Source organism: Akanthomyces muscarius, chromosome 2 (genome assembly GCF_028009165.1).
Source record: "Akanthomyces muscarius strain Ve6 chromosome 2, whole genome shotgun sequence".
NCBI lineage: Eukaryota > Fungi > Ascomycota > Sordariomycetes > Hypocreales > Cordycipitaceae > Akanthomyces > Akanthomyces muscarius.
Window position 1 is genome coordinate 1,751,061 of NC_079242.1, and position 25,754 is coordinate 1,776,814.

Consider the following 25,754-nt stretch of genomic DNA (forward strand, 5'->3'; position numbering starts at 1 on the left):
CACTCGAAAACAATTCAACACAACACCGACAGCATGGCACGCGAGCGAAAGTGCAACACATGAAGTACAGGTTTCATTATGAACTGGGAAATGTAGAAAGAAGATAAGACGTAGAGAAGACAACATAGATTGTATCATCAAGTTGAAAAGAATGGAATTTCCGTCAAGAGACAACGCCAGGTATATATAGATGGAGTATATGCAGTTTTTCTTCTGGTTGTTCCTCCCCATGTTCATGCACGCCAATTAGGTAGAAATATCATAGCCCTGCGGAAAAGACAAGAATTTTCGGTTCTTAGCTCCGCTCCTGTTTGTATGCATCCCCATTTCAGAAGTGGCTTTTTGTTAAAAAAGGGAAAAGATTAATAACCGTTCCAGCCACCCTGTGCCTGGTTATTGTACGGTCGAGGCTGTCCCTGGTAGCCCTGCTGTTGCTGCTGCTGCGGCGGCGGCGGCGGCGGCGGCTGGCGGCGCTCGCTGTTGGCGGTCTGGGGTCGCGCGAAGCCAGAGGTAAAGTCGAATCCGGCATTGTTTGTGATGGGCGACTGAGGTTGTGGCTCAGCAAAAGCTGTCTGGTTGTTGGGCCGGGCAATAGGCACGTTGTGATCGGGGCTGCGCGGCTGGCGAGGAGCAGGCGAGTACGCGCGGTGGGGACCAGGGCTTTGATTGTAGCCGGGACGGCCGTAGGGGCTCTCGCCGTGCGCTGGCGTGTTCAGAGGCGAGGGACTAAATGGCTGGTCGGGGCGTGGACCGGGTCCGCGTCGAGGTCCAGAGCCAGGACCGGGAGAGCTGCGAGGGCCTGGAGATCGGGGGGACATGGGGCCGGGGGAGCTTCTCATGCGAGGATCCATGCCATAGGGCGGCTGGGGGCCCAGGGGAGATGGCGCTCCGTTATCGCCAGTACGCTGGCGTCTCATCCCGTAGCCCTCGGGAGCCGATCTGCTGTCCACGCTGCCTTGGCGAGGAGACTGGGCTTGGCCGTACGGCCTCTGTTGTTGAGGGTCGTAGACTTCAGGCGCGTCGTGGTGAGACTGGGCAGTCGGGCTATGGCTAGCAGGAGCAGCTAACTCGGCGCTAAAGGCATGAGGCGAGTCCTCGGCGTGCTTTGTCTGGACTGGCCCGACATAGCCACCATCAAGCTCAATTGGAGCTACCTGATCAGTAGCCATCTCGTAGGCTACTGGCTCTGGCTCCTTGTTCGGCGCTTCATGCACGAGGCTCTTGGCCGTAGCGCCAGCAGACATCTCTGCAAAGGCAGCATGAACGTTGACTTGAGGCTGGTCCTGGCGACGAGGCTCGTTGGGCATTTCGGCGTAGCCGCCTTCTGGTGACCTGAAGGGATTAGGCTCGGCGGAGAGCTCAGTATACGGGGATGCTGGCTGCTGCTGAGGCGTGCCGTAACCGTGGGATCCCGGGGCGGGAGACTGGTTGCGCGACTGATTGCGCGATTGATTGCGCATGGCACCGGCGGCGAGGGCAGCACCAGCCAGTCCGCCGGCCAGTCCTGCGCCAGCCATGGCTGCACCGGAATGACCGCCAGCATTCATGTCAGGAGAGTCGTATGGCTGATCGAGGCCATAGCCATCTGACATGTGATTGGTGTTGTAATCGTGAGGCGCATTGCGATTCTGGCCAGGGCTTTGATTATAGGCGTTATTGTAGCCATTGCTACCATAACCACCGGGGCCACCGGAACCACCAGGGCCGCCTTGATTGTAGCCACTGTTCGCATATCCTGGTTCGTTGAGAGGGCTGACAGGCCGTTGGCCAAATCCACCAGGACCTGGAGCAGCGTTATTAGACGTGTATGCTCGTCCAGGGCCGCCAGGGCCGCCGGGCCCACGGTAGGGAGGAACACGGCTGGGGGGGTTGTAGGGCCCGCGGCCGTCGGCAGCAGACATTGGGCTGACGACACCGGCGGCAGGTGAGCCTGTACGTGGGTTGCGTGGGTCCTGTGCTGGCTTCTTGAGATGGTTCATTTCGACGGCATTGTCCTCCTCCTCAAGCATAACCTTTTGGGAGGCAGCGCCTTCCCAGCTGGGCATCTGCGGTAGGGAATCTTGATTCTTGGGCGTATCGAAGGAGGCATACTGCGGCGCCGCGTGATGCTGGGGAGGAGGTGGATGGAATTGGGGCTGCATGGGCGCCTGTTGCTGATAGCCGTGATGAGGAGGAATATACGGCTCGTCGAGGTACTTGTGCTTGCGGCTATTTGGAGGATCGCAACAGCCACAGCAGTTGCCGCAGCATTTCAGGCACTGAAAGCAGCCGCAGCAGCATGACTTGGCGCAGCAACAACAGCGGACAACGCACCAGAGAACCGAGAGAATAATCAGACTGCCTATAATGATGATTGCGATGACGGGCCACCTGGGTTGGTAAGTTAGTAAATGGAGTGCAGGTGCGTGTGTTCGACAGGTATCCCATACTTGCAATATGCGGCCTGCATACAGTTATCCCAGCTGGAAAAGGCAGTCTTAACATCGCCGACTTTCTGCGACGCATCACCGACAATGTCGCGCTTGTGGGCCTGGGCGACCAGGTTTCTAGCGAGCACATCGGTAATAGCCTCCCAAGTAGTTGGCCGCAGGCTGCGAGCCATTGCGACGTCGACGGAAGGCATCGTGGCGTCGCTGGGCGGAAGCGATGGTGGAAACGAGGCGATTCGGTCGAACAGAGGGGTGCGGCGAGAGGTTGTTCATTCAAGCAAGCTTCGCAGGAGCCGTTGGATCATCCCGATTTCGTGGTGGTCGCAGAGGCGCTCCTCGGCGGTCGGAGGTGCCCAAGTAGACTGGGCGGCGTCGAGTGACACGGAAGGGCGCACAGTGTTGAGCGCTCGCGCGCAGAAGCAAGTCTCAGGGTCGGTAACGGAAAGGGAGCCTTGATAATGCAAAGCGAGGGTGCGATGCAGCAATGATCTAAGGCGTGTGATAATCGTCGAGAGGCGGGCGAGTCCCGAGTATCAGCTGAGCAGAAGATGCGGGCGGGCGAAAGAGCCAGCGAAAGCTGTTTAGCGCGGGTGCGCAAGGTCGAGGGTGTACTGTTTTTAGCGACAGAAAGGAGGCTTCCCGAGCCGTATCGTCGCGGGCCGTATCGTATGGTGCTATATGGAAGCTCGTATAGTTCGGCGAAGAACAAAGACTGATATTGGAAGTCGATCGGATGATCAGCTGACCAACTCAGCACAGGAGAAAAGAATGAATGGAATTCGCAGGCGTCGACAAAGACGATGCCCGTGTGCGGGCGTCAAAGGAACGGAGTCGTAGCGTAGCAGAGCAGTGTAGTGTAGTAGTAGCCGCAATGGTAGGCACAAAAAAAGAGTGAGAGGTCAAAATGTCAGAAAAAAAGAGTGGCGCGTGGGCAAGAATGCAGGGGTCGAACGAATCGTCCCGAATTCGCCAGACGGAAAGGCAATGCGAAAAGAAGCCGTACTCAACCGTCGCCGCTGGCGATGGTGATGATGAGGGAAGGGGGAGAAGAAAGGAGAAGAAAGATTCACAGGACACAGAGCACAGGACAACTGGGGTATTGGAGTGAACCCCAGGCACGATGGCGCATTCTAGGATGAGACGGGAAGCCGGGAATTGCGAAATACAAAGCCAAGCAAACAAGCAGGCAGGCCGAAGGCGAAAAAAGAAAGCACAGCCTCTTGCTTGGGGCTTCGGCTTCGAAGGTAGCAAGGCAAAAGGTGGTGCGGGTGGCGGTGACGGCAAGGCGGGAGGCATGTTCCAGGGGAAGGGGACCGCTAAAAGTGCCACTCATCCACTGCAGCCCGCCAACATTGGCAGTTGGGTGCGAGGGGTGCCGGCCAGCCAGCAGGGCGTGAGGGCCCCGGAAATTCGGGATTGGGGGCGGTGCACTGGGGCAAGAAGGTTCTTGCTCTACTATCAAAGTAATTTTTCAAAATATACCTAATAAATACATATTGCATCCGGCCAGCCTCAACTCCAGGCAACACACTGTATTTTTCCTGCATCATTTGATTTCAGGCACCTTTTGCGAGGGGCGTCCAAGTGCGGCGCTGGTGCGTGCCTCTCCACCAGCACCCGCCGTGCCCTGGAGCGAGCATCTGTAGGTACCTTTTAGTAGGTACCTAGCTACCTAGGTAGGTAGGCAAGTAGGGTCCTGAGCACTGACCCGCCCAAGGAGCGCTGTGCCTGTAAAAGTGGACAACTTGTGGAGGCTCAGTGGACTGTCAGTGCAGTGCCAGTCTTTTGCTCTCGCGCTTTTGGCCGAGTCCTTGCATTTATTCCTTCGTGAAAGGCCTCCCTTTTTGATTTTGTGGGGTGCCAAGTGCTTACCCTTTCATCTTTTTATTTTTATTTTTATTCTTCTATTTCTACTTGTTTTACTCCGTGCATTACATTTCGTCGCATTCGCAACCAATTGTCACTGGTCTGCCCCCTGCCTCCCTGTCCCCCTGAGGCCTCTGCCGGTTCTCGCCATCTTGCCAGTGACGTATGTACGCCCGGCCAAATTAAAAACCACGGGCGACTCCGATTGTCCATCAATTCCCGCCGCAAATGCCGCCATCGCTGTAACTTACTTTTATTTCTTCCTCTGCCGGCTCGGCGCATTGTAAACTTGCTGTCCTGACGAAACCCGCCCTCTGTCACACCTCGCCCGGCTGACCACCAACCAATACCGCTTCACACTCCTGTGGCATTCCCGGCCTCCGACCGTCCCGATGCGGCTATTCGTGATGACAACCCTGTTACAGACCGAGTATCAGTCAAATGTCCACTATTTAGAAGCCTGGCCTTTTCGAATTTGTTTCTTTGTGCCCTGAATAGTCGGCTGTTTCCCGTCTTCCCTTGTACACCCCCGTTCCTCGGCAATAACCATCGAAATGGGTGCGCCCGAGTGACATATGAGTCGAGTTGCGGCAGCTCGCTCGGACCTTGTGAATCTGTTTCCTCTTCTGTCACCAGCTATCACCGAGGCCTCAAGACGGAGTGCACATCTCTATATTAATTAAAACCGGGATCGGCCCGGCAGTTGCAAGATCCGCTCCAAACAATGACATGCCACCCCCTCCCGAAATCACCGTGTCGGTCAGTACGTGCTTGCTTTCGATGCACAGCATCGGCTTCCTACCTGCTCGTGCTTCATATAAAGCGGGCTAATGAATCGGTGTCTGGGCTCTTGTTGGTTTTGCACCAGTTTAAATCTTGAAGGCAGACGGTTGCAGTTGGCTTGAAACTAGCCATAAAATAGCGACTACGACGCTGATATGGTTCAACTTATCACACGCCATATGTATGTGCCACGAAACAGGAGATGGCCTATACCCTGCCACAGGATTGACTTTACATGAAAATCTTCACGATGCCTTCGTGGCCTGTATCCTGGGCCTGCCCGGCCCTTCGAATTATGGCATAAGACAATGCGTACAAGAACCGAGAGGGACAAAATCAAAATACCTCGACTTCAAGATCAGTTGAAAAATTATACTGGTAATCCGAAAACCGTCTCATCTCCACAGCAGGACCTTGCTTTATGATTTTCCACCGACGACGCAACGTGGGGGTACACTATTCTCTGAGTGGCTTGCTGCGCCGTCGTCGGCGGCCACCCACCAACTAGCGCAGCCTCGTCTCTTGTTTGTGGAAATAATTACATCCCAAGCTTACTGTGTACCCTCAACGTCTTTTGTCATTGTTAAACCCAAGAATTTGTGTCGGTGTCGCAATAGCAATCGCGGAGGCAGTTTGACTGAAACATCGCCTTTGGTCTGGCCTCAGTTAGGATGCGTCTTCTTCAACTCGCCTGGCTTCTCCCGGCCATCACCGCCGCCGTCGCATCGACAGCGCCCTCCACCGACGGCGTCACAGCCTTTATCAAGCGCAGGCTGCCACACCATGCCGACAGCTTCGAGCTGACCATAGAGAATGCCACCAAGGCCTCTACCGCGTCCAACGACGCCTACACCGTGTCAAGCGGCACCAATGGCAAGGTTCAGATTCAAGGCACCTCTCCGAGTGCCATCATGCAAGGGTGAGTTTTGCGCAGCAGCACGCGCAAGGGCGGGGACTCCGGTCTTGGCTTTGCGGGCTTGGCATGCTAACGCTGAAACTCTGCGCAGACTGCATCGCTACCTCGCGGATGTCGCTCACGTCGATATCTGGTGGTTTGTCGGGAGTGACCTAGATAAAGCCCCCAAGACGCTTCCGCGCTTGGACAAGCCCCTGGAGGGCTCCAGTATTGTCCCGTACCGCTATCACTGGAACACAGGTCAGTCGTGAGACTTCTTATTTGCTTTCCATATATTGGATTTAACACGGAGTTACAGTCACCACCTCTTACACAAGCGCTTTCTGGTCATGGGAAGACTGGGAGCTCCAGCTCGACTGGATGGCCCTGCGCGGCGTCAATCTCGCCCTCGCCTGGATCGGTGTCGAGAAGATCTTCACCGACGTGTTTAGCGACATTGGCCTCACAGACAATGAAATCGGCTCCTTCCTCAGCGGGCCCGCGTTCCTGGCGTGGCAACACTTTGGCAACATTCAGGGCTCCTGGGGTGGCGACCTGCCCCGGGCCTGGATCGAGGACCAGTTCAGCCTGCAAAAGAAGATAGTCAAACGAATGGTCGAGCTGGGCATGACGCCAATCCTGCCCGCCTTTCCGGGATTCGTCCCTGAAAACATCACCCGCGTCTGGCCCAACGTCAGTCTGGCCGAGAGCCCCAAGTGGAGCGGCTTCTCTGGCCGATTCACCGCGGACAAGTACATCACGCCGTATGACCCGCACTTTGCCGAGCTGCAAAAAGCATTCCTCACGAAGCAGAAAGAAGCCTATGGCAACGTAACCAGCTTCTGGACACTGGACCAGTTCAACGAGAACAAGCCTGCCTCAGGAGAGCTCGACTATCTGAAAAACGTCAGCCACAACACCTGGCAGACGCTCAAGGATGCTGACCCCAGTGCCGTGTGGGTGATGCAGGGCTGGCTGTTTGCTTCGGACAAGACGTACTGGACTGATGACCGTGTCAAGGCCTTCCTGGACGGTGTACCTGCCAATGAGGACATGCTGCTCCTCGATCTCTTCGCCGAGTCGACCCCTCAGTGGCAACGCACAGATTCTTTCTACGGTAAACCTTGGATTTGGTGCCAGCTACACGGCTACGGCGGCAACATGGGTCTCTATGGGCAGATTGAGAACGTCACCAACAATGCCGTCGAGGCTGTGCAAAAGTCCAAGTCCCTTGTCGGATTCGGTCTGTCCATGGAGGGTCAAGAAGGTAATGAGATCATGTACGATCTTCTCCTTGACCAAGCATGGAGCAAGGAGCCCATCGAGACCGAAAAGTACTTTTACGACTGGGTAACTGTTCGTTACGGCGCTGATCAGAAGGAGATTCCCCACGGCGTGTACGCGGCTTGGGACAAGGTCCGCACTACTGTCTACAATAACACCGATTCCTCCGTCACAGCAGTCACCAAGTCCATCTTTGAGCTTGTCCCCAGCACCAGCGGCCTCGTCAACAGGACCGGCCACCACGCCACCAAGATCACATACGACACCAAGACGCTCATCAGCGCCTGGAACGACTTGTTCCATGCCGGTAGCCAAGCCAGCTGGCTGTTTGAGAATGAAGCCTACCGCTACGATCTTGCCGACTGGACGCGTCAAGTGCTCGCTACTGCTTTCGAGGCCACCTACAACAAGCTCGTGGAAAAGTATAAAGGCAAGAATACCAAAGGCGTCAAGTGCGCCGGCAGCAAGCTGCAGGAGATTCTGCGCACCATGGACCGAGTCCTCGACACCAATGCCAACTTTAAGCTGTCTACTTGGATTCAAGCGGCTCGCAAGAGCGGCGGCAAGGCCGCCGACTTTTTCGAGTACAATGCCCGCAACCAGGTCACGCTCTGGGGTCCCAACGGCGAGATTGAGGACTACGCGTCCAAGCAGTGGTCCGGTCTCGTGGGCGACTACTATGCCCACCGCTGGCAGATGTTTGTGGACTACCTTGTTGTGACGGATCCAAGCGACTATAATCAGACGGCGTTTAAGAAGAAGCTGATGCAGTGGGAGACGCAGTGGAACAACAAGACAATGCATGAACAGGTCAACGTTGACGGTGGGAGCAAGGCGGATGTGCAGATTGTCATGCGCAACACGGCAAACAATCTGATGGATATTTTCAAGGTTTAGATTTTCAAATATATATAGTTTTCTGATTTAGACTATTGGAGAAACCGCCATCGTAATACATTGCACGCAAGTACCAGAGGTCTCTCTACAGAGCATCGGCCCACTGGAGCATCTTGCTCGGCTCCAGTCTCTTGCTCCAGTCCGGGTCGGCATGGACGTTCCGGATCACGCCGGTCTTGTCGACCAAGATGTTGGCCGGCACGGGCAGCTCGCGCGAGTTGTCGCCGTTGCGCGCGACCTGGTCCGTGCCCAGGGCCTTGGACACCTCGGCGAGGGAGTCGTACTGGCGCCAGACGATGCCCAGCTGGCGCGCGACCGCGTTGCCCTTGTCGGACAGCACCTCGTACGCGAGCGCATTCTTCTCCACCGTCGTCAGCGATGTGTTGGGCAGCTCGGGCGAGACGGCCACGACGGTGACGCCCTTGGCCCGGAACTCGGCCGCGTGCTTTTGCAGAAACGACAGCGCAATGTTGCAGTACGGGCACCACTCGCCGCGGTAGAAGGTGATGAGAACGCCCTTGTCGGCGCCAGCGAGGAGGGAAGCAAGGGACACGTCCTTGCCGACGGCGTTGGAGAGGGTAAAGTCGGGGAACGTCGCGCCCGGCTTGATCACCTTGGAGAGATCAAAATCGGCCTTGAGGTCGTCGACGGCAGTGAAGATGATGTCGCTAATGTTCTTGGGGACGTTGGTGCGGACGTGGTTCTCGATGCCGGCGAGGGATTCGGTTTGGGTTGCCATTTTGATGGATTTATTTGCAAAGTATATGGTTGATTGTTTCAAGTTTTAATGTGGTTGTTGTATGTGTTGAAAAAGTAAATGGATGAGTTGATGAGCCTTGGAATGAGAGAGGGATCCAGACAGCGTCTTATATAAACCGGAGCTCTCACGCATTCGTCTCTCGAACGAATTAACAACCAACTCAAAATTGGCTTACTTGTTTTTTTGATGATCAACGGCATTTGCGGATACTTCCTTGTCTCGGACTGTGGCACCAGAGTCTCTCCATACGAATTGTCATCTTCGTCCGAATCGTCCGAGCGAGTATTATAAAGCGGGCTCTAGCATCTTACAATACCCACCTTGCATATAATGCGGAAATATGTTTACACAGGAATTAAAGATATCTTATTGTGATAAATATGTGTTTTTATTATAGAGAAAATAATATGATTACGTCTCTGAGCCCAATTTTTACTTCAAACCTTGTGTAGCTGGTGCCTGTAGATGAGACAAAGCGGTACGACGACCCTCGTCTCAAGCCCCATCTCCGCCATTCACGACCTGTTCACAACTTTCTTCGCCCAGGCTCACCACTTCGACGGCAAAGTCGCAAAAATTTGCACAGGTACTGCTCAACCCAACAGGCTCAGTAGCATGCTGTTTTTCTTTCTAGTCTCTCGACTTGGGACTCAAATCCGAACCCAACTCTGCCATGTCCTTGATCCGCTCCATGCCCATAATTCTCCTCCTCCCCCAGCACACCGAACATGATCTTCGTATTCAAGACGTCTTTCCGCATTGGGAGCGCTCCCAGTGAGCTACCGACGATAAGCTCATCCAAGGAAGAGTTTCTCGTTGTTGCAAGAAATGTAGAAAAGCTAATATTGTGACTGACACCGTTGGAGAGCAGAGCTAGCAAGCCCACAACGATACTAGCGAGAGTAACGGCGATGGCGACCCCGTACGCGACCCAGAGGTTGTGGGCGTTGTACGCGTATACATTGAGTTGACTGTCGACAGTGACAAAGGTATCGCAATAATCACTCTCGTTTGCCCTTTATTTCAAGTTACTTTTGCATGTCTAAAGAGCCTCAACCCAAACGTACCATAGTCGCGTGCGGCTAAAAAGACTTAGAGTAATGTTCCTCGATAACTCCTCCACCAGCTGACCAAATGTTTTGCTCCTCGTCAGTCACGTCTTCAGAGGGCAAGTCGGCAAGCTCCTGTTACCTTCCCGTAGTGTTCAGCTTTTCTTCCAATTTTTCATTTAAAAGACCCATGAGAGCAGTACTGCCGATGGAAGTCCGCGCGGATCCCATGGTTATGCACACTTTCGGTTGGCCTGGAACACCAAGGCGCCTGGCGGCAAAACAAGAAGTCCCAGTCAGAATCTTAGCTATCGCCGTGCCAATTGCATTTACGTGTTGTCATTAGGAGGATCTCCATCCTGCCACTTGTACGTAATGAGCTCAACCGTAGTAAGTTCGATCGAGGAACGGAATCGAGCGGCGTACGATGTGTTTCTCAACGCGCACGTGTAGTCCTTATTAAATCTGATCACTAGAGGATCACTTCGACCGTACTTTGTGAAGCCTTTCCTGTCTGTCTCGTCACAGTCCCCGGAGAGAAAGCGCAGCCGGAGCCTCCCATAACGCAATTCCGAGCGCAACTTTCAAAATTTGAGGTATTCTTTGTAGGACTGTGAGCCTCGCCTAAGAAAGATGGAATAAAAGCTGTGTAGATCACAGTCGCGTTGCTATGTGTAGCGACTTGGCTCCAACTTCATCCACCACCTGATCGATAATCTCGAATATTACTGCCTCCGGTTCTTCACACTGGAGCGATGGTCAACTGAAGTTCACCGTCCACGGTGAGTTAGGGGATCGTACGATCATTAGTAGGACGTCCATACTTGAGGCGACCGCCATGGATATCCTTGTGAGTAGAGGGGAAGGCATGCCATTACTCATATAGGGATTATCGTTTGTCTTAAATAGGGCTTGGTCGTTTTCGTCGGTTTCCTTGAATAACACATTTAGTTGTGGGACTTGTCTAGATTTTTACTGCTCCGCGTACTTAGGACAACAGTCAAGAAGCAGTTGAGAAATTACTTGTCATTGGTTGAGGATGGGCAGGAGGACTTCCAGCGTAAGGCTGTCAGTCTTTGACAGATACCGATAGTCACGGCGAGGCACACTTCTACCTAATAGCTTTGCTGTCCTGATGCGCTTGATTACCCTTCAGCGCTAAGTCGGTAGAGGTTATGCGCGTATAGCCAGCTGGAAGAGACCGTGGGAGATATCGCGCAAGCAGGATCGAATAACATTTAGCCCACAGTATAATGGACTAGAGAAGAATAAAGAAGAAGGCAGAGGAAACGATAAGGAAGACAAGACAAATTAAGACATAAAAAGGGAAAACGTAAAAAATAATATAATTTAACATTTAATCTAAATACTGAATATTTCTATAGTTTCAATTAAAAAAATGAGTCTCGAATAGTCTCCTTAAAAGGAGTGGTGAGTGGAATGTGGCTGAGAAGGTGTGGCTGGTAAGTGTGATTAATACTCGTCCGAGCTTGGCCGAGCCCGTGTTCACAACCAATTCCATCATCTCCCTCAGCAAAATACGTCGGAAAGTGAAGCCGTTAACTCCAGGGTCCCTGCATTACCGAGTAATTGCCCTTGTTACCATCCGAGTTGAACCGTTTATGAAGTGCCCCGCTAGGCTGTCGGCATTCCCACGCAGTCCGGACACCGTTGAGATTCCACCCCGCAGCAAGCATACATCGACAACATGGGCGCGCCGGGCAAGCGCATGAGGCTCGGCACCAAAAGCTGCGCCGAATGCCGCCGGCGCAAGGTCCGATGCATTATTCCGCCAGGACAGGACCGGTGCGATGCCTGCCAGGCGCACGGTAGCAGCTGTGTGCCACAGGAAAAGCAGCTGGACGGCGATGCTTCCCCAGTGTCTGGCATAGACGACGTAGCAGCACTCAAGAAGAGGCTGGATGAGTTGGAGACGCTCATGAGGGGTCTTCCTGGGGATATGCTCAATCGGTCTGTTAGCGTTCACGACGCCGGACTCACAGATGGAAGCACGGCTGCTTCTGCCTCGCCCTCTCTGACTGATGGTAGAAGCCCTTCGTCTATCGGCACCACCTTCCAGCAGCAACAGCAGCAGCAGCAAGATCAGCAGCAGAGCCCGATTTATTCATCTCTGGTCGACACGGCACATATTGTCCCTGCATTTCAGAACTCTCCATTGATCAGCCTCTTCAACGAATCCTCCATCTTTGACCCCATCACTCATACGCACACGGTGCCGGGACCTCTCACACCTACTGCCTCTTCAAGGCTGCGCCAGTGTCTAGCCCAGTTCGCCTCTTATCTGCCTCGGCCAGAGAGAGTCGTGAAGCTCTTTGAGGGGACGCAGCAATACTGGTCAATTTGGCCGCCCTACTTTTACGGCCCCGGCGACGCAGACTGTCTCGGGCCCGGCCAGGTGCCATTGGCAGAAAAGACATTTCACAATGCGCTCGTCTCGGGCCATCCGGGACAGACGGCCAAGGCTATCCTATTTTTGTCGCTCTGCATACAGCAGACGCCGAAACGCCTCATACAGAGTCTGATACCGCCGTCCATCCAACAGCAGGAACTGGTGGACACATACATCGAGACGGCGCAGACACTGCTCTTGCTGGACACGGAAGCCGCCGGCGGCACGCTCGACAGCGTCGAAGGCATGAATATGCTCTATAAGCTCTGTATCAACAGTGGCCGGCCGCAGCGGGCCTGGTCCTGGAACCGCCAGGCCATCACTGCCTCGCTTAGTTGCGGACTGCCGAGCAAAGTCACACGCGCTGGCGAACGCTCCGCACAGGCGTGGGCTATCGCCTGGCGAGCTGAGCGCTTTATGGCAATGACGCTTGGCCTACCGTCCTCCACTTCTGCTCTCCATCCAGGTCTTGAACCTTTGCAGGACGAAAACACGGTGATGGCGATTATGTACTACGTCGCCGTCGTCTGCGGTAAGATCATCGATCGGGACCAGAGCCGTGGCGGTGGTCGCAGCCACTACGCCACCACAATTCAACTTGGCGAAGACATTGAGGATGCCAAGCGACAGCTCTTTCCCGCACAGTGGTGGACCGACGGCCACCTCTCGCCCGACCTCGATCAGGCGGCCGGGTGGTACCAGCAGTCGACCAAAATCATTTTCCTGACAGCCCTCAAGGTCGCGCACCTGCCGTACATGCTGCGCGCGGCCACGGATAGGCGATACGGGCCGAGCTGGGACGCAGCCATGGGTGCCGCGCGGGACATCTGCGTCGCGTACTGCGATTTTCGGCACTGGCCCAAGGGCGGCGCCGAACTGTGCCAGGTCATGGACTTCCGGGCGTTTAGTGCCGCGCTCGTGCTGGTCCTCGGGCACTTGGTCGCGCCGGCGCAGTCACAGTTGGCGGCAGCCGAGGCGGACGCGGCGCGTGTGCGGGACGTGGCGCTGTGTCTGCGGCAGACGGCGGCGATGATGGATTGCAGAGTGGCGGAGCAGGCGGTACGCACGCTGGACGTGCTAGACGCGGCGCAGCGTGGCGTATACATGGCGGAGGATGACTACGAGGTCATGGTCCCGTACTTTGGCAAGATTCGGGTTAGTAAGGCTTTTTTCCGACCACAAGAGCAGCAGCTACAACAGGCGCAACAGGCGCAACAACAACTACAGCAGAAGCCAGAGGACGCTGTTTCAGATCACTTTAACACGGTCGAGTTTAACACGAATGACTTCTTGGTGGAATTCCCGGTGGATATGGGCGAGGCGGCGGAATTATGCTGCGACTGGGCAGAGCTCGGCCTGGGATATGGCTCGATGGACTGGGGACACAGCTTCACGTGCGGGCCGTTTTTTGATACAGAAGGCGCTGGTGCAACGTAGTTGACCTTTTTTATGGAAATTCGACGGCCAACGGGACGAAGGCAATTGCGAACTTTCATCGCGGAACGGGCCGTGGTTGTAGCACCACTACTCCATACTATAAATGTGTTCAATAATGGCGATTCAAATGGTCTACAATAGCCTCGACTTTCGTAGTCGAAGCTGAAAGGTTCATCGACTGCATTGGGTCTGAGAAATTGGGAAACGAAGAAATGAGTTACGAGCCAACAAGTTCTGCTATTCTGCTAAACAATATAAAACTGCATGCACGGCCAATCTTGCACCGCCATAAATGTCCATAATACATTTTTGTGTTTTTCATTAAAAGAGGTTGCGCACATCCTCGACAGTCCAGCCGCGCCACTTGAGAATCGCCGCCACAAGCACCAGCAGCTTCCACTGGCCCAGGATGCGACCAATCGTGGTCGTGGTCGTCTTGCCGTCGCGGTCAAAGGACACGGCGCCGCCGCCGCCCGTGGCCTTGATCTGCGCCAGCGCCTTGGCGTTGGTGTAGGGCGGGTAGCGGAAGGAGAGGATCGAGTCCATCCAGCTGGGGATGGAGGCGACGGTGCGGAGGTGGGTGAACTCGCGGAAGCCGTAGATGCCGTGGTAGGCGCCGGTGCCGGAGCCGCCGACGCCGCCAAAGGGCGCGTCCTTCATGGCCATGTGCAGGATGCCGTCGTTGAAGGTGACGCCGCCGGAGCTCGTCTTGTCGAGGATGGCGCGCTGCTCGGCGCTCGAGTCGGTGAAGCCGTAGAGCGAGAGCGGGTGGTCGTGCGCGGCCGTGTAGGCAATGGCCTCGTCGAGGGTGCCGTCGAGGATGGGCAGGATGGGGCCGAACAGCTCCTCGGAGAGGAGGGAGTCGTCGGTGGTGACGCCGTCGACGACGGTGGGGGAGAAGTAGCGCGTGGCCGGGTCGCGGTCGCCGCCGTAGATGATGTTGCCCGACGACTTCTCCAGCAGGCCCTCGAGGCGGTTGTAGTGGCGGTCGTTGACAATGTTGGTCACGTAGCCCGGGTTGGCGGCGGTGCCCTTGCCGCCGAGGTACTGGTCAAAGTACTTGGCGAGGGCCTTGAGGAAGGGCGCCTTGACCTTGGGGTCGACAAAGACGTGGTTGACGCCGACGCAGACCTGGCCCGAGTTGAGAAACTTGATGTTGGCGATGCGCTTGGCGGCGAGGTCGACGTTGGCGTTGGCCGTGACAATGGCGGGGCCGCGGCCGCCGAGCTCGAGCGTGACGGTGGTCAGGTTCGGCGCCGCGCGCGCGTAGATGATCTTGCCGACGACGGTGGATCCGGTGAAGAAGATGTGGTCAAACTTCTTGCCCAGGAGGTGGTCCATCTCGGAGGGGCCGGCGGTGATGACGCGCACGGCGTCCTGGTCGAGGTAGCGCGGGACGATGCGCGTAATCAGGTCCTGCGAGGCGGGGGCCAGCTCCGAGGGCTTGAGGATGGTGGTGCAGCCGGCGGCGAGGGCGGCGACCATGGGCTCAAAGAGCTCCATGAAGGGGTAGTTCCAGGCCGAGATGATGAGGGTGACGCCCTTGGGCTCGCGGCGGATGCGGGCGCCGCCGAGGAGGTTGAGCGGGTTGGTGCGGGCGGGCCGCTCGTCGGCGTTCCAGGCCTTGATGTGCTTGAGGGCCTCGAGGATGGCGCTCTGGATGCCGACGACGTCGATGGGCAGGGCCTCCTGTCGGTGCTTGTTGAGGTCCTTCTTAAGCGCGTCGACGATGCGCTCCTTGTTGTCCTCGAACATCCACCAGGCCTTGCGCAGCTGGGTGATGCGCCATTCGAGCGGCTTGGTGACGTTGGACTTGAACGTCTTGGTGACGGTGTCGACGGCCTGTGTTGCAGCCCAAGGTTAGCAAATATTGACAGGTGTGTACAGTACACATGCAGTGGCGACATGGACATGGACATCGGGCGCATGTGTGACGGTAAACAGGGAGCTAGCTGCTGCGACTTGCCTCGTCAATCTCTTTGTTTGTGCTAAACGACATGATGGCGAGCAGAAGATGAAATCTGCTATGTGTTTGTCGTGCTTGTTGGTGTAGATGTCATGGATAAAAAAGGGTTGGCCGTTCCATCTGTCGACGGTGACCATCTGGAGTCGCAAGTGCCAGTAGACCTCGGCCCGGTATCTGGGGGAGGTGGCGCACGCGGCACTAACCAAGGTAGGTAGCGGGCAGCTCCCCCAGTTGCTCCGCAGCCCCGGCTGTGGAGTTTAGGACTTTAACTGGTATAGTGAGGAGAGATGGCGTAATAAAAGCCCGCCGGCTCGATTGTTAGTGTCGGTCCTCTGAACGGACACCCAATCTGGTGTTTTATAAAAGCCATTCCGCGACGCCGCCTGGGCTGTCTATCTGTGGAACATGCAACGGATGCGCCCCTGCAGTTTCTCACGCGACGCAACCGCACTTGTACTTTCAATAGTGTTCATAATAGCCATCGTAGAGGAAAGTAGGTGGTACTGAGGCTGGTGGCTTGAAGATCCATAATCTAGCTAATCGGTGGTGCCTTCATCGTGCGACGGGCGTATGTAGTAGAATGGTGCTGCTGCCCTTCAGCCAATCAGAGGCCAGCGTTGCTGGGCTGCTGTCACAGCGGTGCAGACAGCTCTACTAATGGTTATAAGTGACGCGCCTCTATCTTGGGCTCTTTCTGTTGGAACCCGGCCAGAAAAATCGTTGTAGACACGATCGGCTCAATCGAGTTATCATTGCAAGGTCTTGATTTGTTGCGTCAAGGTTATGCCTCCATCACCAAAGCCACTAGCCCCGTCGCCTGATTGGAGGCCAAGACGACGTGTGGCTGCTGTCACTGTCCAAGTCCGCCAACATTTATTATTTCGCTCTAGACTCAGCCACCATTGCTGCCGTTAGATCCATCTCTCTACTGCGAGTCATCATTATGAAGTCAGGACACACATCAGCGAGCTTTGACGAGAGTGAGCCACAGACTAGGATGCACGCTCCCACCCTGTATAAGCTAGTGTGAAGCGTGTCAACCAACGCTCAGAGCTGGGCGCGGAGTGTCTGCGTGCTTGTGGCTTGCTCCGGCGATCAAACTGCGCCTCTAAAAGAGATGGAGCACGCCTTCCAGCCGCATAGGGGCTGCAGCTTCTCGGGCTTTGCGTCCATATGCGTATTGTGGGCCAAATTCGGACTGTTGGTGGCGAGCTGTTCCACGGCATCTTCGGCAACAAATGCGCGCAACCTCTACTCTGCGACAAGAACCCCAATGATAGACTCGAAAGCCGTTACTGCAACGATATGTAGACAACCTTGCCGCGAGTTACAAATCGAAAGCAGACGGTGCTCCATTTTTGCTCATGACAATGTGCATTACATGCTTCTGCAGGGTATCCGCATTCTTTACTGTGTAATTGGATCGAGTACTAATGGTAAGCCAGAGATATTGACGAAAATCACAACGTAGTGTGCAACGCCGCAATACAAATTTCATGGACTGTCGGAAGGGCACCACTCCGGGATCAAGAGGATATGCATTTGTTCGCTCAACTTCCGGACCTGACCATCTCACCACACTCCATGACCTTGCGAACCTTGCCAAGTCTTACTTCCACAGTAACCGTGGGCTACTCGAATTTCGATGAAGAAGGGCCATTCATCCGAGAGTACAACCAAATTCCAGGCCATAAGCGGCTGCGAATATGGAGAATAAAGGCCACGAGTCAGCTGATAGTTCTCAACACTCGCCTTTGTAGTGTGCGCTCCATGCTCATGACGACTATGAGCAGATGGAAACGACTCGAACGGGCCGGTTGCTTTGACGGCGGATTTGTCCCGCTACGGCTCCGCTATCTGTCAAATTCACATTATTCCTCTCCCATATCCTGGACGGCAGGCCTTGTTTCAATAGGATGCTCCCTGGTGGTTGCCCCTAGAAACAGCCACATCATGCCTGCGAATGTGGCTGGGCTAAAGTTCGCCGTATACATCTCTTAGCTTTACCCAAATAACAGTCACATTACGTCTACGATTGTGGTTGACGTCTAGACCACGAGTCGCCAAGGACGGCTAAAGAAATAAAGTGTGTGGAGGAAAGATATTTGCGGACGTTGCTCAGCCCCACAATGACTTTTACCAACGGTTTTCGTCCCTTACCCGAAACCGTGGTTCTTTAATTAGTTCACATGAGCTTTAGGGATAAATCATACGTTTTAGTAAAAAGCCATGGTGGATACCTGTTTTTTCTTTCTTTTCAAAAAGCTACGTCGGGCTGGGTTGAGCACTCGCCGGGCAAAAGAGACCGCCGGGACCCTCCTACGCACGACATACGAGAGACTGTATAAATATACTAAGACCGCTGTAAAGAAAATGCGTAATAAACATAGTAAAGCTCTACATCCTACAGAATATACTAGAGCTCATTTCGAGTATCATTGGACGTTGTGGGTAGACAGCTAACCATGTAGAAAGAGAGCAATGTCACGAGTACCGACGATATTTGTTGTCCATCCCTCTGGGTACATTGTGCGGCTGACAAGGGATTCCTGTAGCTAGATTAGTGGCACAATTCCTATCCACATTGGTTAACAATCCCTGAATTTGCTATCTTTGGTAACTCATGGTCTAGGCCTAAACCAAAGTTCGCCGCATTGGGTCTCGTAGCCTCCTCTACTTTCGAAACATGTCAGAGTGTTGTGATAAGACTACTGCCAGTCGAGTGAGTTGCGTGGCGAATGCGACGGCCACTATAGAACTTAAAAACTGCCGCTTCGCGCTAATCAGCTGTTTCCTGCTTTGGCAGCGTTTTTGAACTCTATTTCTATTTAGTTTGTGTTTACAGAAACGCCTCAGAATGAAGTAAACATCATATCATGTGGCTAAATAATATAAATTCCAACACTCCCCTCGCAATTGTTCGCTGATTGATTAAAACTTCTCCATAGAACGTAAATTACTCTCGTTCTCAGATTTCTCGCTTTACTTGGCCGTTGCCATTATGAAGTCAATTTTGCGCTTCTTCGCGTCGACTCTCACATTCGCTAAAATCATCAACGCCCAGGTGGATCTTGGAACAGCTTCGTCTTTCGCAGTCCTAGGTGGCGAGGCAGTTACCAACACTGGATTCTCGAAAATTTACGGTGATGTTGGTGTTTCTCCCGGCCTAGCTATAACCGGATTCCCCCCCGGAGTAATTACCAACGGCATCACCCATGCGGCGGATGCAGTAGCTGCTCAAGCACAGTCTGACATCACTACAGCCTACAATGCCGCGGCCAAAGAGCTCTCGCATGTTGACTTGACCGGGCAAGACTTGGGTGGTATGACACTTGTTGCAGGTGTCTACACCTTTTCATCCAGCGCTCAGCTCACGGGCCCTCTTACTCTTGACGGCCAAGGTGATTCCGGCAGTGTCTGGATTTTTCAGATAGGCTCAACGCTGACCACCGCAAGTGCTGCCCACGTGCTCCTCATTGGCGGTGCCTCTTCCTGCAACGTCTTTTGGCAGGTGGGGAGCTCCGCTACTATTGGTACAGCTACGGTGTTTGTCGGTAACATTCTGGCTCTGACTTCCATCACATTTACCACCGGCGCGAGCTCTCAGGGAGGTCTTTATGCCCGGAATGGTGCTGTAACGTTGGATAATAACGATGTTAATGCCGGTATTGACTGTTCCACCCAGTCAACGACGACGCCAGGCACGACTTCATCAGGCACGACTTCATCAGGCATGACTTCATCAGGCATGACTTCACCTGGCATGACTTCACCTGGCATGACTTCACCTGGCATGACTTCACCGGGCATGACTTCATCAGGCATGACTTCATCAGGCATGACTTCATCAGGCATGACTTCATCAGACATGACTTCGCCGGGCATGACTTCATCAGGCATGACTTCATCAGGCATGACTTCACCGGGCATGACTTCAACAAGCCCGACCTCGACAAGCCCGACTTCAATGACTACAACTTCAACAATCATGAATTCAACAAGCCCGACTTCAATGACCACAACTTCAACAATCATGAATTCAACAAGTGAGACTTCAACGACCACATCTTCAATGACCACAACTTCAATGACCACAACTTCAATGACCACAACTTCAATGACCACAACTTCAATGACCACAACTTCAATGACCACAACTTCAATGACCACAACGTCACTGACCACAACTTCACTGACCACAACTTCAGCAAACATGAATTCAACGAGCATGACTTCGATAAACTCATCAACCTTTGGCACCACAAAAGTTACAGTCACAGTCACTACCGCGGGTACAACGAACCTGACATCCCCCACAGTGGATTTGACACGGTATACAACCACGAAGAAAGCAGGTGCTACCACCAAGAAAGACCAAACTTCTCCTGGGACCACGGGATCAGCCACTACAGATTCGGCAACGAACTCAACTCTGATTGCACCAAAGCAGACGAAGGTGTCTTCAACGGCCCATAAAGTCATCACAACAATAACGTTTACCATAACGTGTCCTGTTGCACCGACCGTGATTAAAACTTATGGCCAAACTTACTTTATTGAAACACCATGCACGACAACATTGACAGCTACGGCTACGGTCGATAAAACTGGTTCCTACCAGACGCCCGGAGCTTGTGAGGACTGCATCCAGTACTCACATCCACATGCGCCTCCTCAGTCGGTACCAGCTTTGACAGTTACAGCGACGCCCGACAAACCTGGTTCCAGTCAGACGCAAGGACCTTCTGAGGACGGTGTCATGTCCTCGCATCCCCAGACGGTACCGACTTCGTATGGTCCACCGCTTGTGGCTAGTACCGCGGGCACGAATTGGCCAAATGTGGCTTTTCTTGTAGCCATGGCCTTGTTTTCGACCAGTCTGGGATTACTTTAAAGGATTCTTAGTTACAGCTAGTTCAGACGACCCGTCCACCTATATATTGGTTCAGTAGGGCACGCATCGGCTATCTTTGACTACTATAGCGAGCTATAAATCCAAGACACGCCTTCTTACTCTGTGCAAGCTTGTATTATTCATGTCAGCCAGTGCAATGATCCCAGTGCAATGTATATTTATATATCCTCTCTATGCTTGAAAAAATCTTGGCAGTTCTTCTATGGATAGCCAGATCTCGGCCCGTCCACTGTACAACTCATACACTGACCATGCTACCCGTCTATCTCGTCCTCGAGTGGACACAGCTGGGGCTGCCAACTTTACAAAAAGATTTACAGAACTTTTCAATATTTTCCTCTGCACTCGCTACCTATGACTAGCTTTATCCTTGTCTTAATCCAACTCCCCTTTCGAGATCTGTCGTACTCTAAGCTAGTCATTGAGTCTATTTGCTATCTGTCGAGTTGCTCAACACTCAGAGTTGAGCGCTGGCGCGGAGTGCCCACGTATTTGTACCGCTTGTCAAGCTGCTCGTTACTCTGAGCTGCGCGCGGAGTGTCTGTCTCATGGTACCGCTTGTCGAGGTTCTCATCACTGGAGGCTGGGCGTGGACTGTGCCCGTATCTGTGTCGCTTGCTCACACGACCGAAACTGCGTCTTCCGAAGAGATTAAGCACGCTTCCCAGCTTCCCAGGGCTTGCAGCTACTCTAGCCGTCTCCGCGCCCTTATTGGAGTTGTGGGCCAGGTATGGATTGTTGACGGTGGCACGTTTGACGGCATCTTGGGCAACAACTGTGCGCGACCTCCGATCGGCAACGGGGGCCGAATGGCAAAGTTTATCCATATTGACCTGTAGCCAGCCGTGATGCAAGTTGTAGTCGAAAACAGAGGCTGAGCCCATCTTACCCATGCCTGCTGCGCCCTCGTGTTGACATGTAGGTAGCCGTGATGCAAGTAATAGTCAAGCAACGCGTGCACCCGGCTTACTCATGACAACAAATACACTTCTATGATTCTGCATGCAGCCGCTGTATTTTCTACACCGCATCCGCCTCCTTTATTACATTTATCGGATTCGGTTAGCTACTTGTCGGTCAGCGCGGCTGGATGAATTCGCAACCTGGTGTACGCAGCAACGCAATACCAATCACGTGTGCAGCCAGACGAGTGTCACTTCTGATTTAAGATAAAGGGCGTTTGATCCCCCAGTGTTCGCACTTGATCACTTCACTACATCTCGCAATCTCAGTTTTGAACGCTTCTTTACCTTGCCAAGATTTCTCTCCACAGCAAACATGAGCTCCTCCAGTTTTGATGAAGAACGGCCTTTCGTCTCGAAGTACAAGCAAAATCCAGGCCCTAGCCAGCGGCGGACAAAGAGAGAGAAGGCCGCGATTCTGTTGCTAGTTCTCAACGCGCTAGGCACACTCAGCAGCATACTGAGCTTAGCTTTTTTCCTGATACATTTGAGCCGAATGCAACAAGTAGAACTCGCCGATTGCTTTGACGGTGATTTTCCCCCAACTCCAGACAAACTTCCTCCAGCTAATTGGGCAACAGATACCCTTTTGAATCCACCAATCATATGGGAAACTCGAACCTTCAACAGTACGGTCGATGAAAAAAGTGGCGTGGTCGAGGACCTTTTCACACCGTCAAGTCATACAACGGCTGCGGATTGGGAATCCATCCTGGATGTGGGCGAAATTCGCCTCACCAACGCAGAGGCAGCTCGTTTGTCCCAGAACACGTCTCACTTGTATGGAGGAGAGGACGGGTATGCAGGAGTGCTGGAGGTATTCCAGCAGCTGGATTGCCTGGTAAGCAAACTTTCTTTTTCCTTTCTCGAGCCAGCTTTACCCATCCAGTACGGTCGACTTTAAACATCAGCACAACTGACTACCTGTTCACAGAACCGCATACGGAAGCAGTTCTTCAACGTTTCGTCACCCGTTGAAGACGCAGGGGACTCTGAGCATCTGCGCCACTGGCGCGACAAGCACTGTTTTGACTACCTGTGGCAGACGCTCCTATGCCACGCCGACGTCAGCGTCATGACGGTCGGGTGGAACGAGAAGCAGCAGGCCTTTAGCGCCAACTTTGCGGTGACGAAGCAGTGCAGGAACTTTGAGGCCATCCATAACTGGGCCAAGAATAGAGAGGCGAGCTTCAAGCCGCCCGGTGGTACACACCCCGGAATTATTGAGTCTAGGGAGTTGGCATAGACTGATAGACACAAACACGGGAGGCGGTCTAGTACCATCTTCTGGTCTGTAGGTAGAAACGGGATATAGCTAGAGGCTTGGGCACTCAATGCTTTTTGAGCAGCTCGTCGATAATTCATGAGATTGCACACACCAGTAAAACATATTTTCCAAACACGCGCCCTCTCTGCTATTGAACTCTCACTAGTCAAGGATGCGATCTCAAAGAGGGAGCTCACTGAGTGGACTACGAGCAGCGAAGCCGAGAACCTAGGGAGCCGCAGCCCACGCTCGGGTGGGGGACAGTGCCTAGTATGTGGTTCGCTTATTTTGGTGACATGCAGAATGCCTTGGTTGGCTCGTAACGACTGACTTGAGACGTCGCAGCGGTAGACGAGCATCAGGCTGCGTGGCTGCGTGGCGTTGGCGGCATCATCCGCACTCTCCACAGGGGTTTCTTTGTCGTCTTTGTGCAACCGCCCAGCTCGCCCAATCCAGCATGATTTAGTCTAGGGCATTTTTGTGGCCGAGTCGCGCGAGTCTCGGTACGACGTCAACGACGACGGCTCGCTGAGCCGCACAGTGCGACCAGAGGACTTTGTCATTGAGGGCCTGGACAATGCGGCCGTGTGTCTGCTCAAGAATGTTCTTGGGGGCAGACACAAGTACATGGTCGCCGGCGCGGTGACGGCGACGCCGCCCATCAGCCGCTACGTGCGAGACGATGTAACCGTGCAGGTGATTTTCTTTCAGGCTCCTTAAGGAGGCATGCGGGCGGCTGCTTGCCATGAATATATGTGTTACAAAAAATCGACCGTCTTTGCCCTGAAAGTGAGACGACTATAAAGCCACTGTGTCATGGTAGTAAAATGCGACGTGTCGCCTGTTCACACTAGTGCACATGTCTGGATAGAGAGCATTGGCACTGTACCAAAGCATGGATCCATTTATGTATATTAAAAAGCTGGAAAGACCAGCTCATCTTCTGGGGAATCATATCTGCACTTTCCAACTACTAAAAGGGCGATTGGCACTGTCAGCCTACGCCTGAAACGAAATAGCACAACCCAACCGGGTAAAAGACGACATTAAATAGCATTTAGATCCATATCAACGCCGCAGATGTCTTTTACCGAGCATCCTTCCTTCGATTACATCCGCGTCGAGTTTCCGTCCAACGTTGCATTCATTACGTGAAAACCGTCACGCGTACCGCCGCCTCGCTCTTATTCCATCCACTTCTCGCCAGCGCATGCGCGTCGTCGCGTTGCTTATTTGCCGGGGGGAGGACCGGGAGGAGGCGCGTAGCCACCCTCAGGCTGGTAGGTGTTGGGCGGGTGCTGGGGGGCGCCGTACTGCTGGTTACCGTAGTAGCCTTCGTTGGGGTTGAAGGTGGTGCCGGTGTTCTGGGGCTGCTGAGAGTTGCCGTAGTTGGGGGGCGCCTGGTAGCCACCCGGCTGCGGCTGGTTGTAGTCGTAGGCGCCCTGCTGAGGGTAGGTCTGCTGGGGATAGCTCTGGTTGTAGGTGTTTTGGTTGTTGTTATTGTTGTTGCCACCCCATTTGTTGCCCATCCAGCCGGTGCCATACATGGGCTTGGCGCCCTTGCGAGAGCGACGACGGGCGCAGCAGCTAAAAAGAAACTAGTTAGTTTTCTGGAGGAATGGAGCGTCGGCGCGCGGTGGGGAGCAGCAACGTACGTGCAGAGGAAGAGGAAGACGAGGGCGAAGAAGATGAGGACGCCGACGAGGACCCAGCGACCCCAGCTGGACCAGCTGTTGCGGTAACAGTAACCGTTGCTGCGGTACGAGTAGCCGCTGGGGCATCGACCGCTGCTGATGTAGCGGTCTGCGAGAATGTGTGTGGCGTCCATGGTGAATTGAGGCGTCGGCGATTGATTTCCTGGGGAAACTGGATTTTTTTTTTCGTCGACGATGCGATGGATGAAGGAGAAAGGAGGATGGGGGAAGCGATGGGGACCCGAAGAGTAGAAGAGACGCGAGCGGTCTCGTCAGAGGCGGCACTTGTTATAACTAAAAGTGGGCTTCACTTTAAGCCAAGCGAAGCGGCGTGGCGGCGAACTGTGCAGGGCTGGCTAGCTCGGACCGGTTTCTCGTAGAGCAGGCGAGCAGAGTGCGAAAACAAAAATCCTTTAGCTTCGGACGTCGCTGGCTATGACGAAAAATAAAATAATAAAAATACTCGGCCAAGATGAAGGATGAAATGGCGAAACGTCGGAATCGGATGAAAGCAGAGGCACGACCTTGGGTTGCATGTGGCAGGGCAGGATTAAAGTCAGAAACAAGGCCCAGCAGCTGAAAAAGAGGCGGAGCCAGGCCGGACCTTTGTGGCTGGGGCGGCGGCCTGGGCGCGCTGAAAAAAAGAGAGTGTGTCAAGCGTGTGCGCGTTCTCACTAGACCAAAGCTCAGTTTCTTTTCTTCGTGATCAGCGCCGCAAAGTTTCTACGAGCGTCGTCGTTCACAGGGGCGTCCCTCACCTTCTGCCTTGCTATACTCCGAAAGTCGCCTCTTCTGCTGGGCAAGACTTTGTCGGCCAACCGTGCTGCCGTGCTTGGCCCCAGGTGGCGGTGCAGCGCAATGCTCGACGTCATCTGGGCGGAATCGCACATGCAGCCTGCCTCTGTGGGCCGCTACTGCAGCCGAAGCTTGTTCTGCCCAGTTCTTTGTGGCAGCATTACAGGGGGGGGAGGCCCCAGGCACTAGCTGCCCTAAATTGCCCAAGGTAGCGCAGGTAGTCGTCTGTGGCTTAGCGTCGGAGCCAGGAGCTTCCTGTGGCGGCCTCTTCAACACATGTCCACGGCAAGACGGCTGCCCGAGACTGTACGTTATTTTCTTTTTAACTAGTTTTGTAAAAGATGC

At 54.0% G+C, this 25,754-nt stretch overlaps 8 protein-coding genes across 8 annotated transcripts; 4 read left to right on the forward strand and 4 right to left on the reverse strand.

The window, feature by feature from the left end:
• Positions 1-362: 362 nt before the first annotated feature.
• On the reverse strand, positions 363-2,623 carry LMH87_003684 (uncharacterized protein; the record flags this gene model as incomplete). The annotated part of the gene is made up of 3 exons (XM_056194791.1): positions 363-2,208; positions 2,314-2,370; positions 2,430-2,623. 3 exons carry the CDS (start codon positions 2,621-2,623, stop codon positions 363-365), a joined length of 2,097 nt encoding a protein of 698 aa, XP_056048484.1.
• Positions 2,624-5,749: 3,126 nt separating this feature from the next.
• Positions 5,750-8,154, forward strand: LMH87_003685 (uncharacterized protein; the record flags this gene model as incomplete). Its single annotated transcript, XM_056194792.1, has 3 exons — positions 5,750-5,997; positions 6,086-6,234; positions 6,293-8,154. The coding sequence occupies 3 exons, from the start codon at positions 5,750-5,752 to the stop codon at positions 8,152-8,154; spliced, it is 2,259 nt and encodes a 752-aa protein (XP_056048485.1).
• Positions 8,155-8,239: 85 nt separating this feature from the next.
• On the reverse strand, positions 8,240-8,893 carry LMH87_003686 (uncharacterized protein; the record flags this gene model as incomplete). The annotated part of the gene is made up of 1 exon (XM_056194793.1): positions 8,240-8,893. One exon carries the CDS (start codon positions 8,891-8,893, stop codon positions 8,240-8,242), a length of 654 nt encoding a protein of 217 aa, XP_056048486.1.
• Positions 8,894-11,671: 2,778 nt separating this feature from the next.
• LMH87_003687 (uncharacterized protein) lies at positions 11,672-13,810 on the forward strand (the record flags this gene model as incomplete). The annotated part of the gene is made up of 3 exons (XM_056194794.1): positions 11,672-11,934; positions 12,016-13,528; positions 13,583-13,810. 3 exons carry the CDS (start codon positions 11,672-11,674, stop codon positions 13,808-13,810), a joined length of 2,004 nt encoding a protein of 667 aa, XP_056048487.1.
• Positions 13,811-14,131: 321 nt separating this feature from the next.
• LMH87_003688 (uncharacterized protein) lies at positions 14,132-15,809 on the reverse strand (the record flags this gene model as incomplete). Its single annotated transcript, XM_056194795.1, has 2 exons — positions 14,132-15,652; positions 15,777-15,809. 2 exons carry the CDS (start codon positions 15,807-15,809, stop codon positions 14,132-14,134), a joined length of 1,554 nt encoding a protein of 517 aa, XP_056048488.1.
• Positions 15,810-18,777: 2,968 nt separating this feature from the next.
• Positions 18,778-20,670, forward strand: LMH87_003689 (uncharacterized protein; the record flags this gene model as incomplete). Its single annotated transcript, XM_056194797.1, has 5 exons — positions 18,778-19,177; positions 19,233-19,322; positions 19,462-19,822; positions 19,985-20,043; positions 20,096-20,670. The coding sequence occupies 5 exons, from the start codon at positions 18,778-18,780 to the stop codon at positions 20,668-20,670; spliced, it is 1,485 nt and encodes a 494-aa protein (XP_056048489.1).
• A 1,299-nt stretch (positions 20,671-21,969) lies between these two features.
• On the forward strand, positions 21,970-22,899 carry LMH87_003690 (uncharacterized protein; the record flags this gene model as incomplete). The annotated part of the gene is made up of 3 exons (XM_056194798.1): positions 21,970-22,183; positions 22,235-22,494; positions 22,588-22,899. 3 exons carry the CDS (start codon positions 21,970-21,972, stop codon positions 22,897-22,899), a joined length of 786 nt encoding a protein of 261 aa, XP_056048490.1.
• A 1,250-nt stretch (positions 22,900-24,149) lies between these two features.
• On the reverse strand, positions 24,150-24,748 carry LMH87_003691 (uncharacterized protein; the record flags this gene model as incomplete). The annotated part of the gene is made up of 2 exons (XM_056194799.1): positions 24,150-24,507; positions 24,576-24,748. The coding sequence occupies 2 exons, from the start codon at positions 24,746-24,748 to the stop codon at positions 24,150-24,152; spliced, it is 531 nt and encodes a 176-aa protein (XP_056048491.1).
• Positions 24,749-25,754: the final 1,006 nt, after the last annotated feature.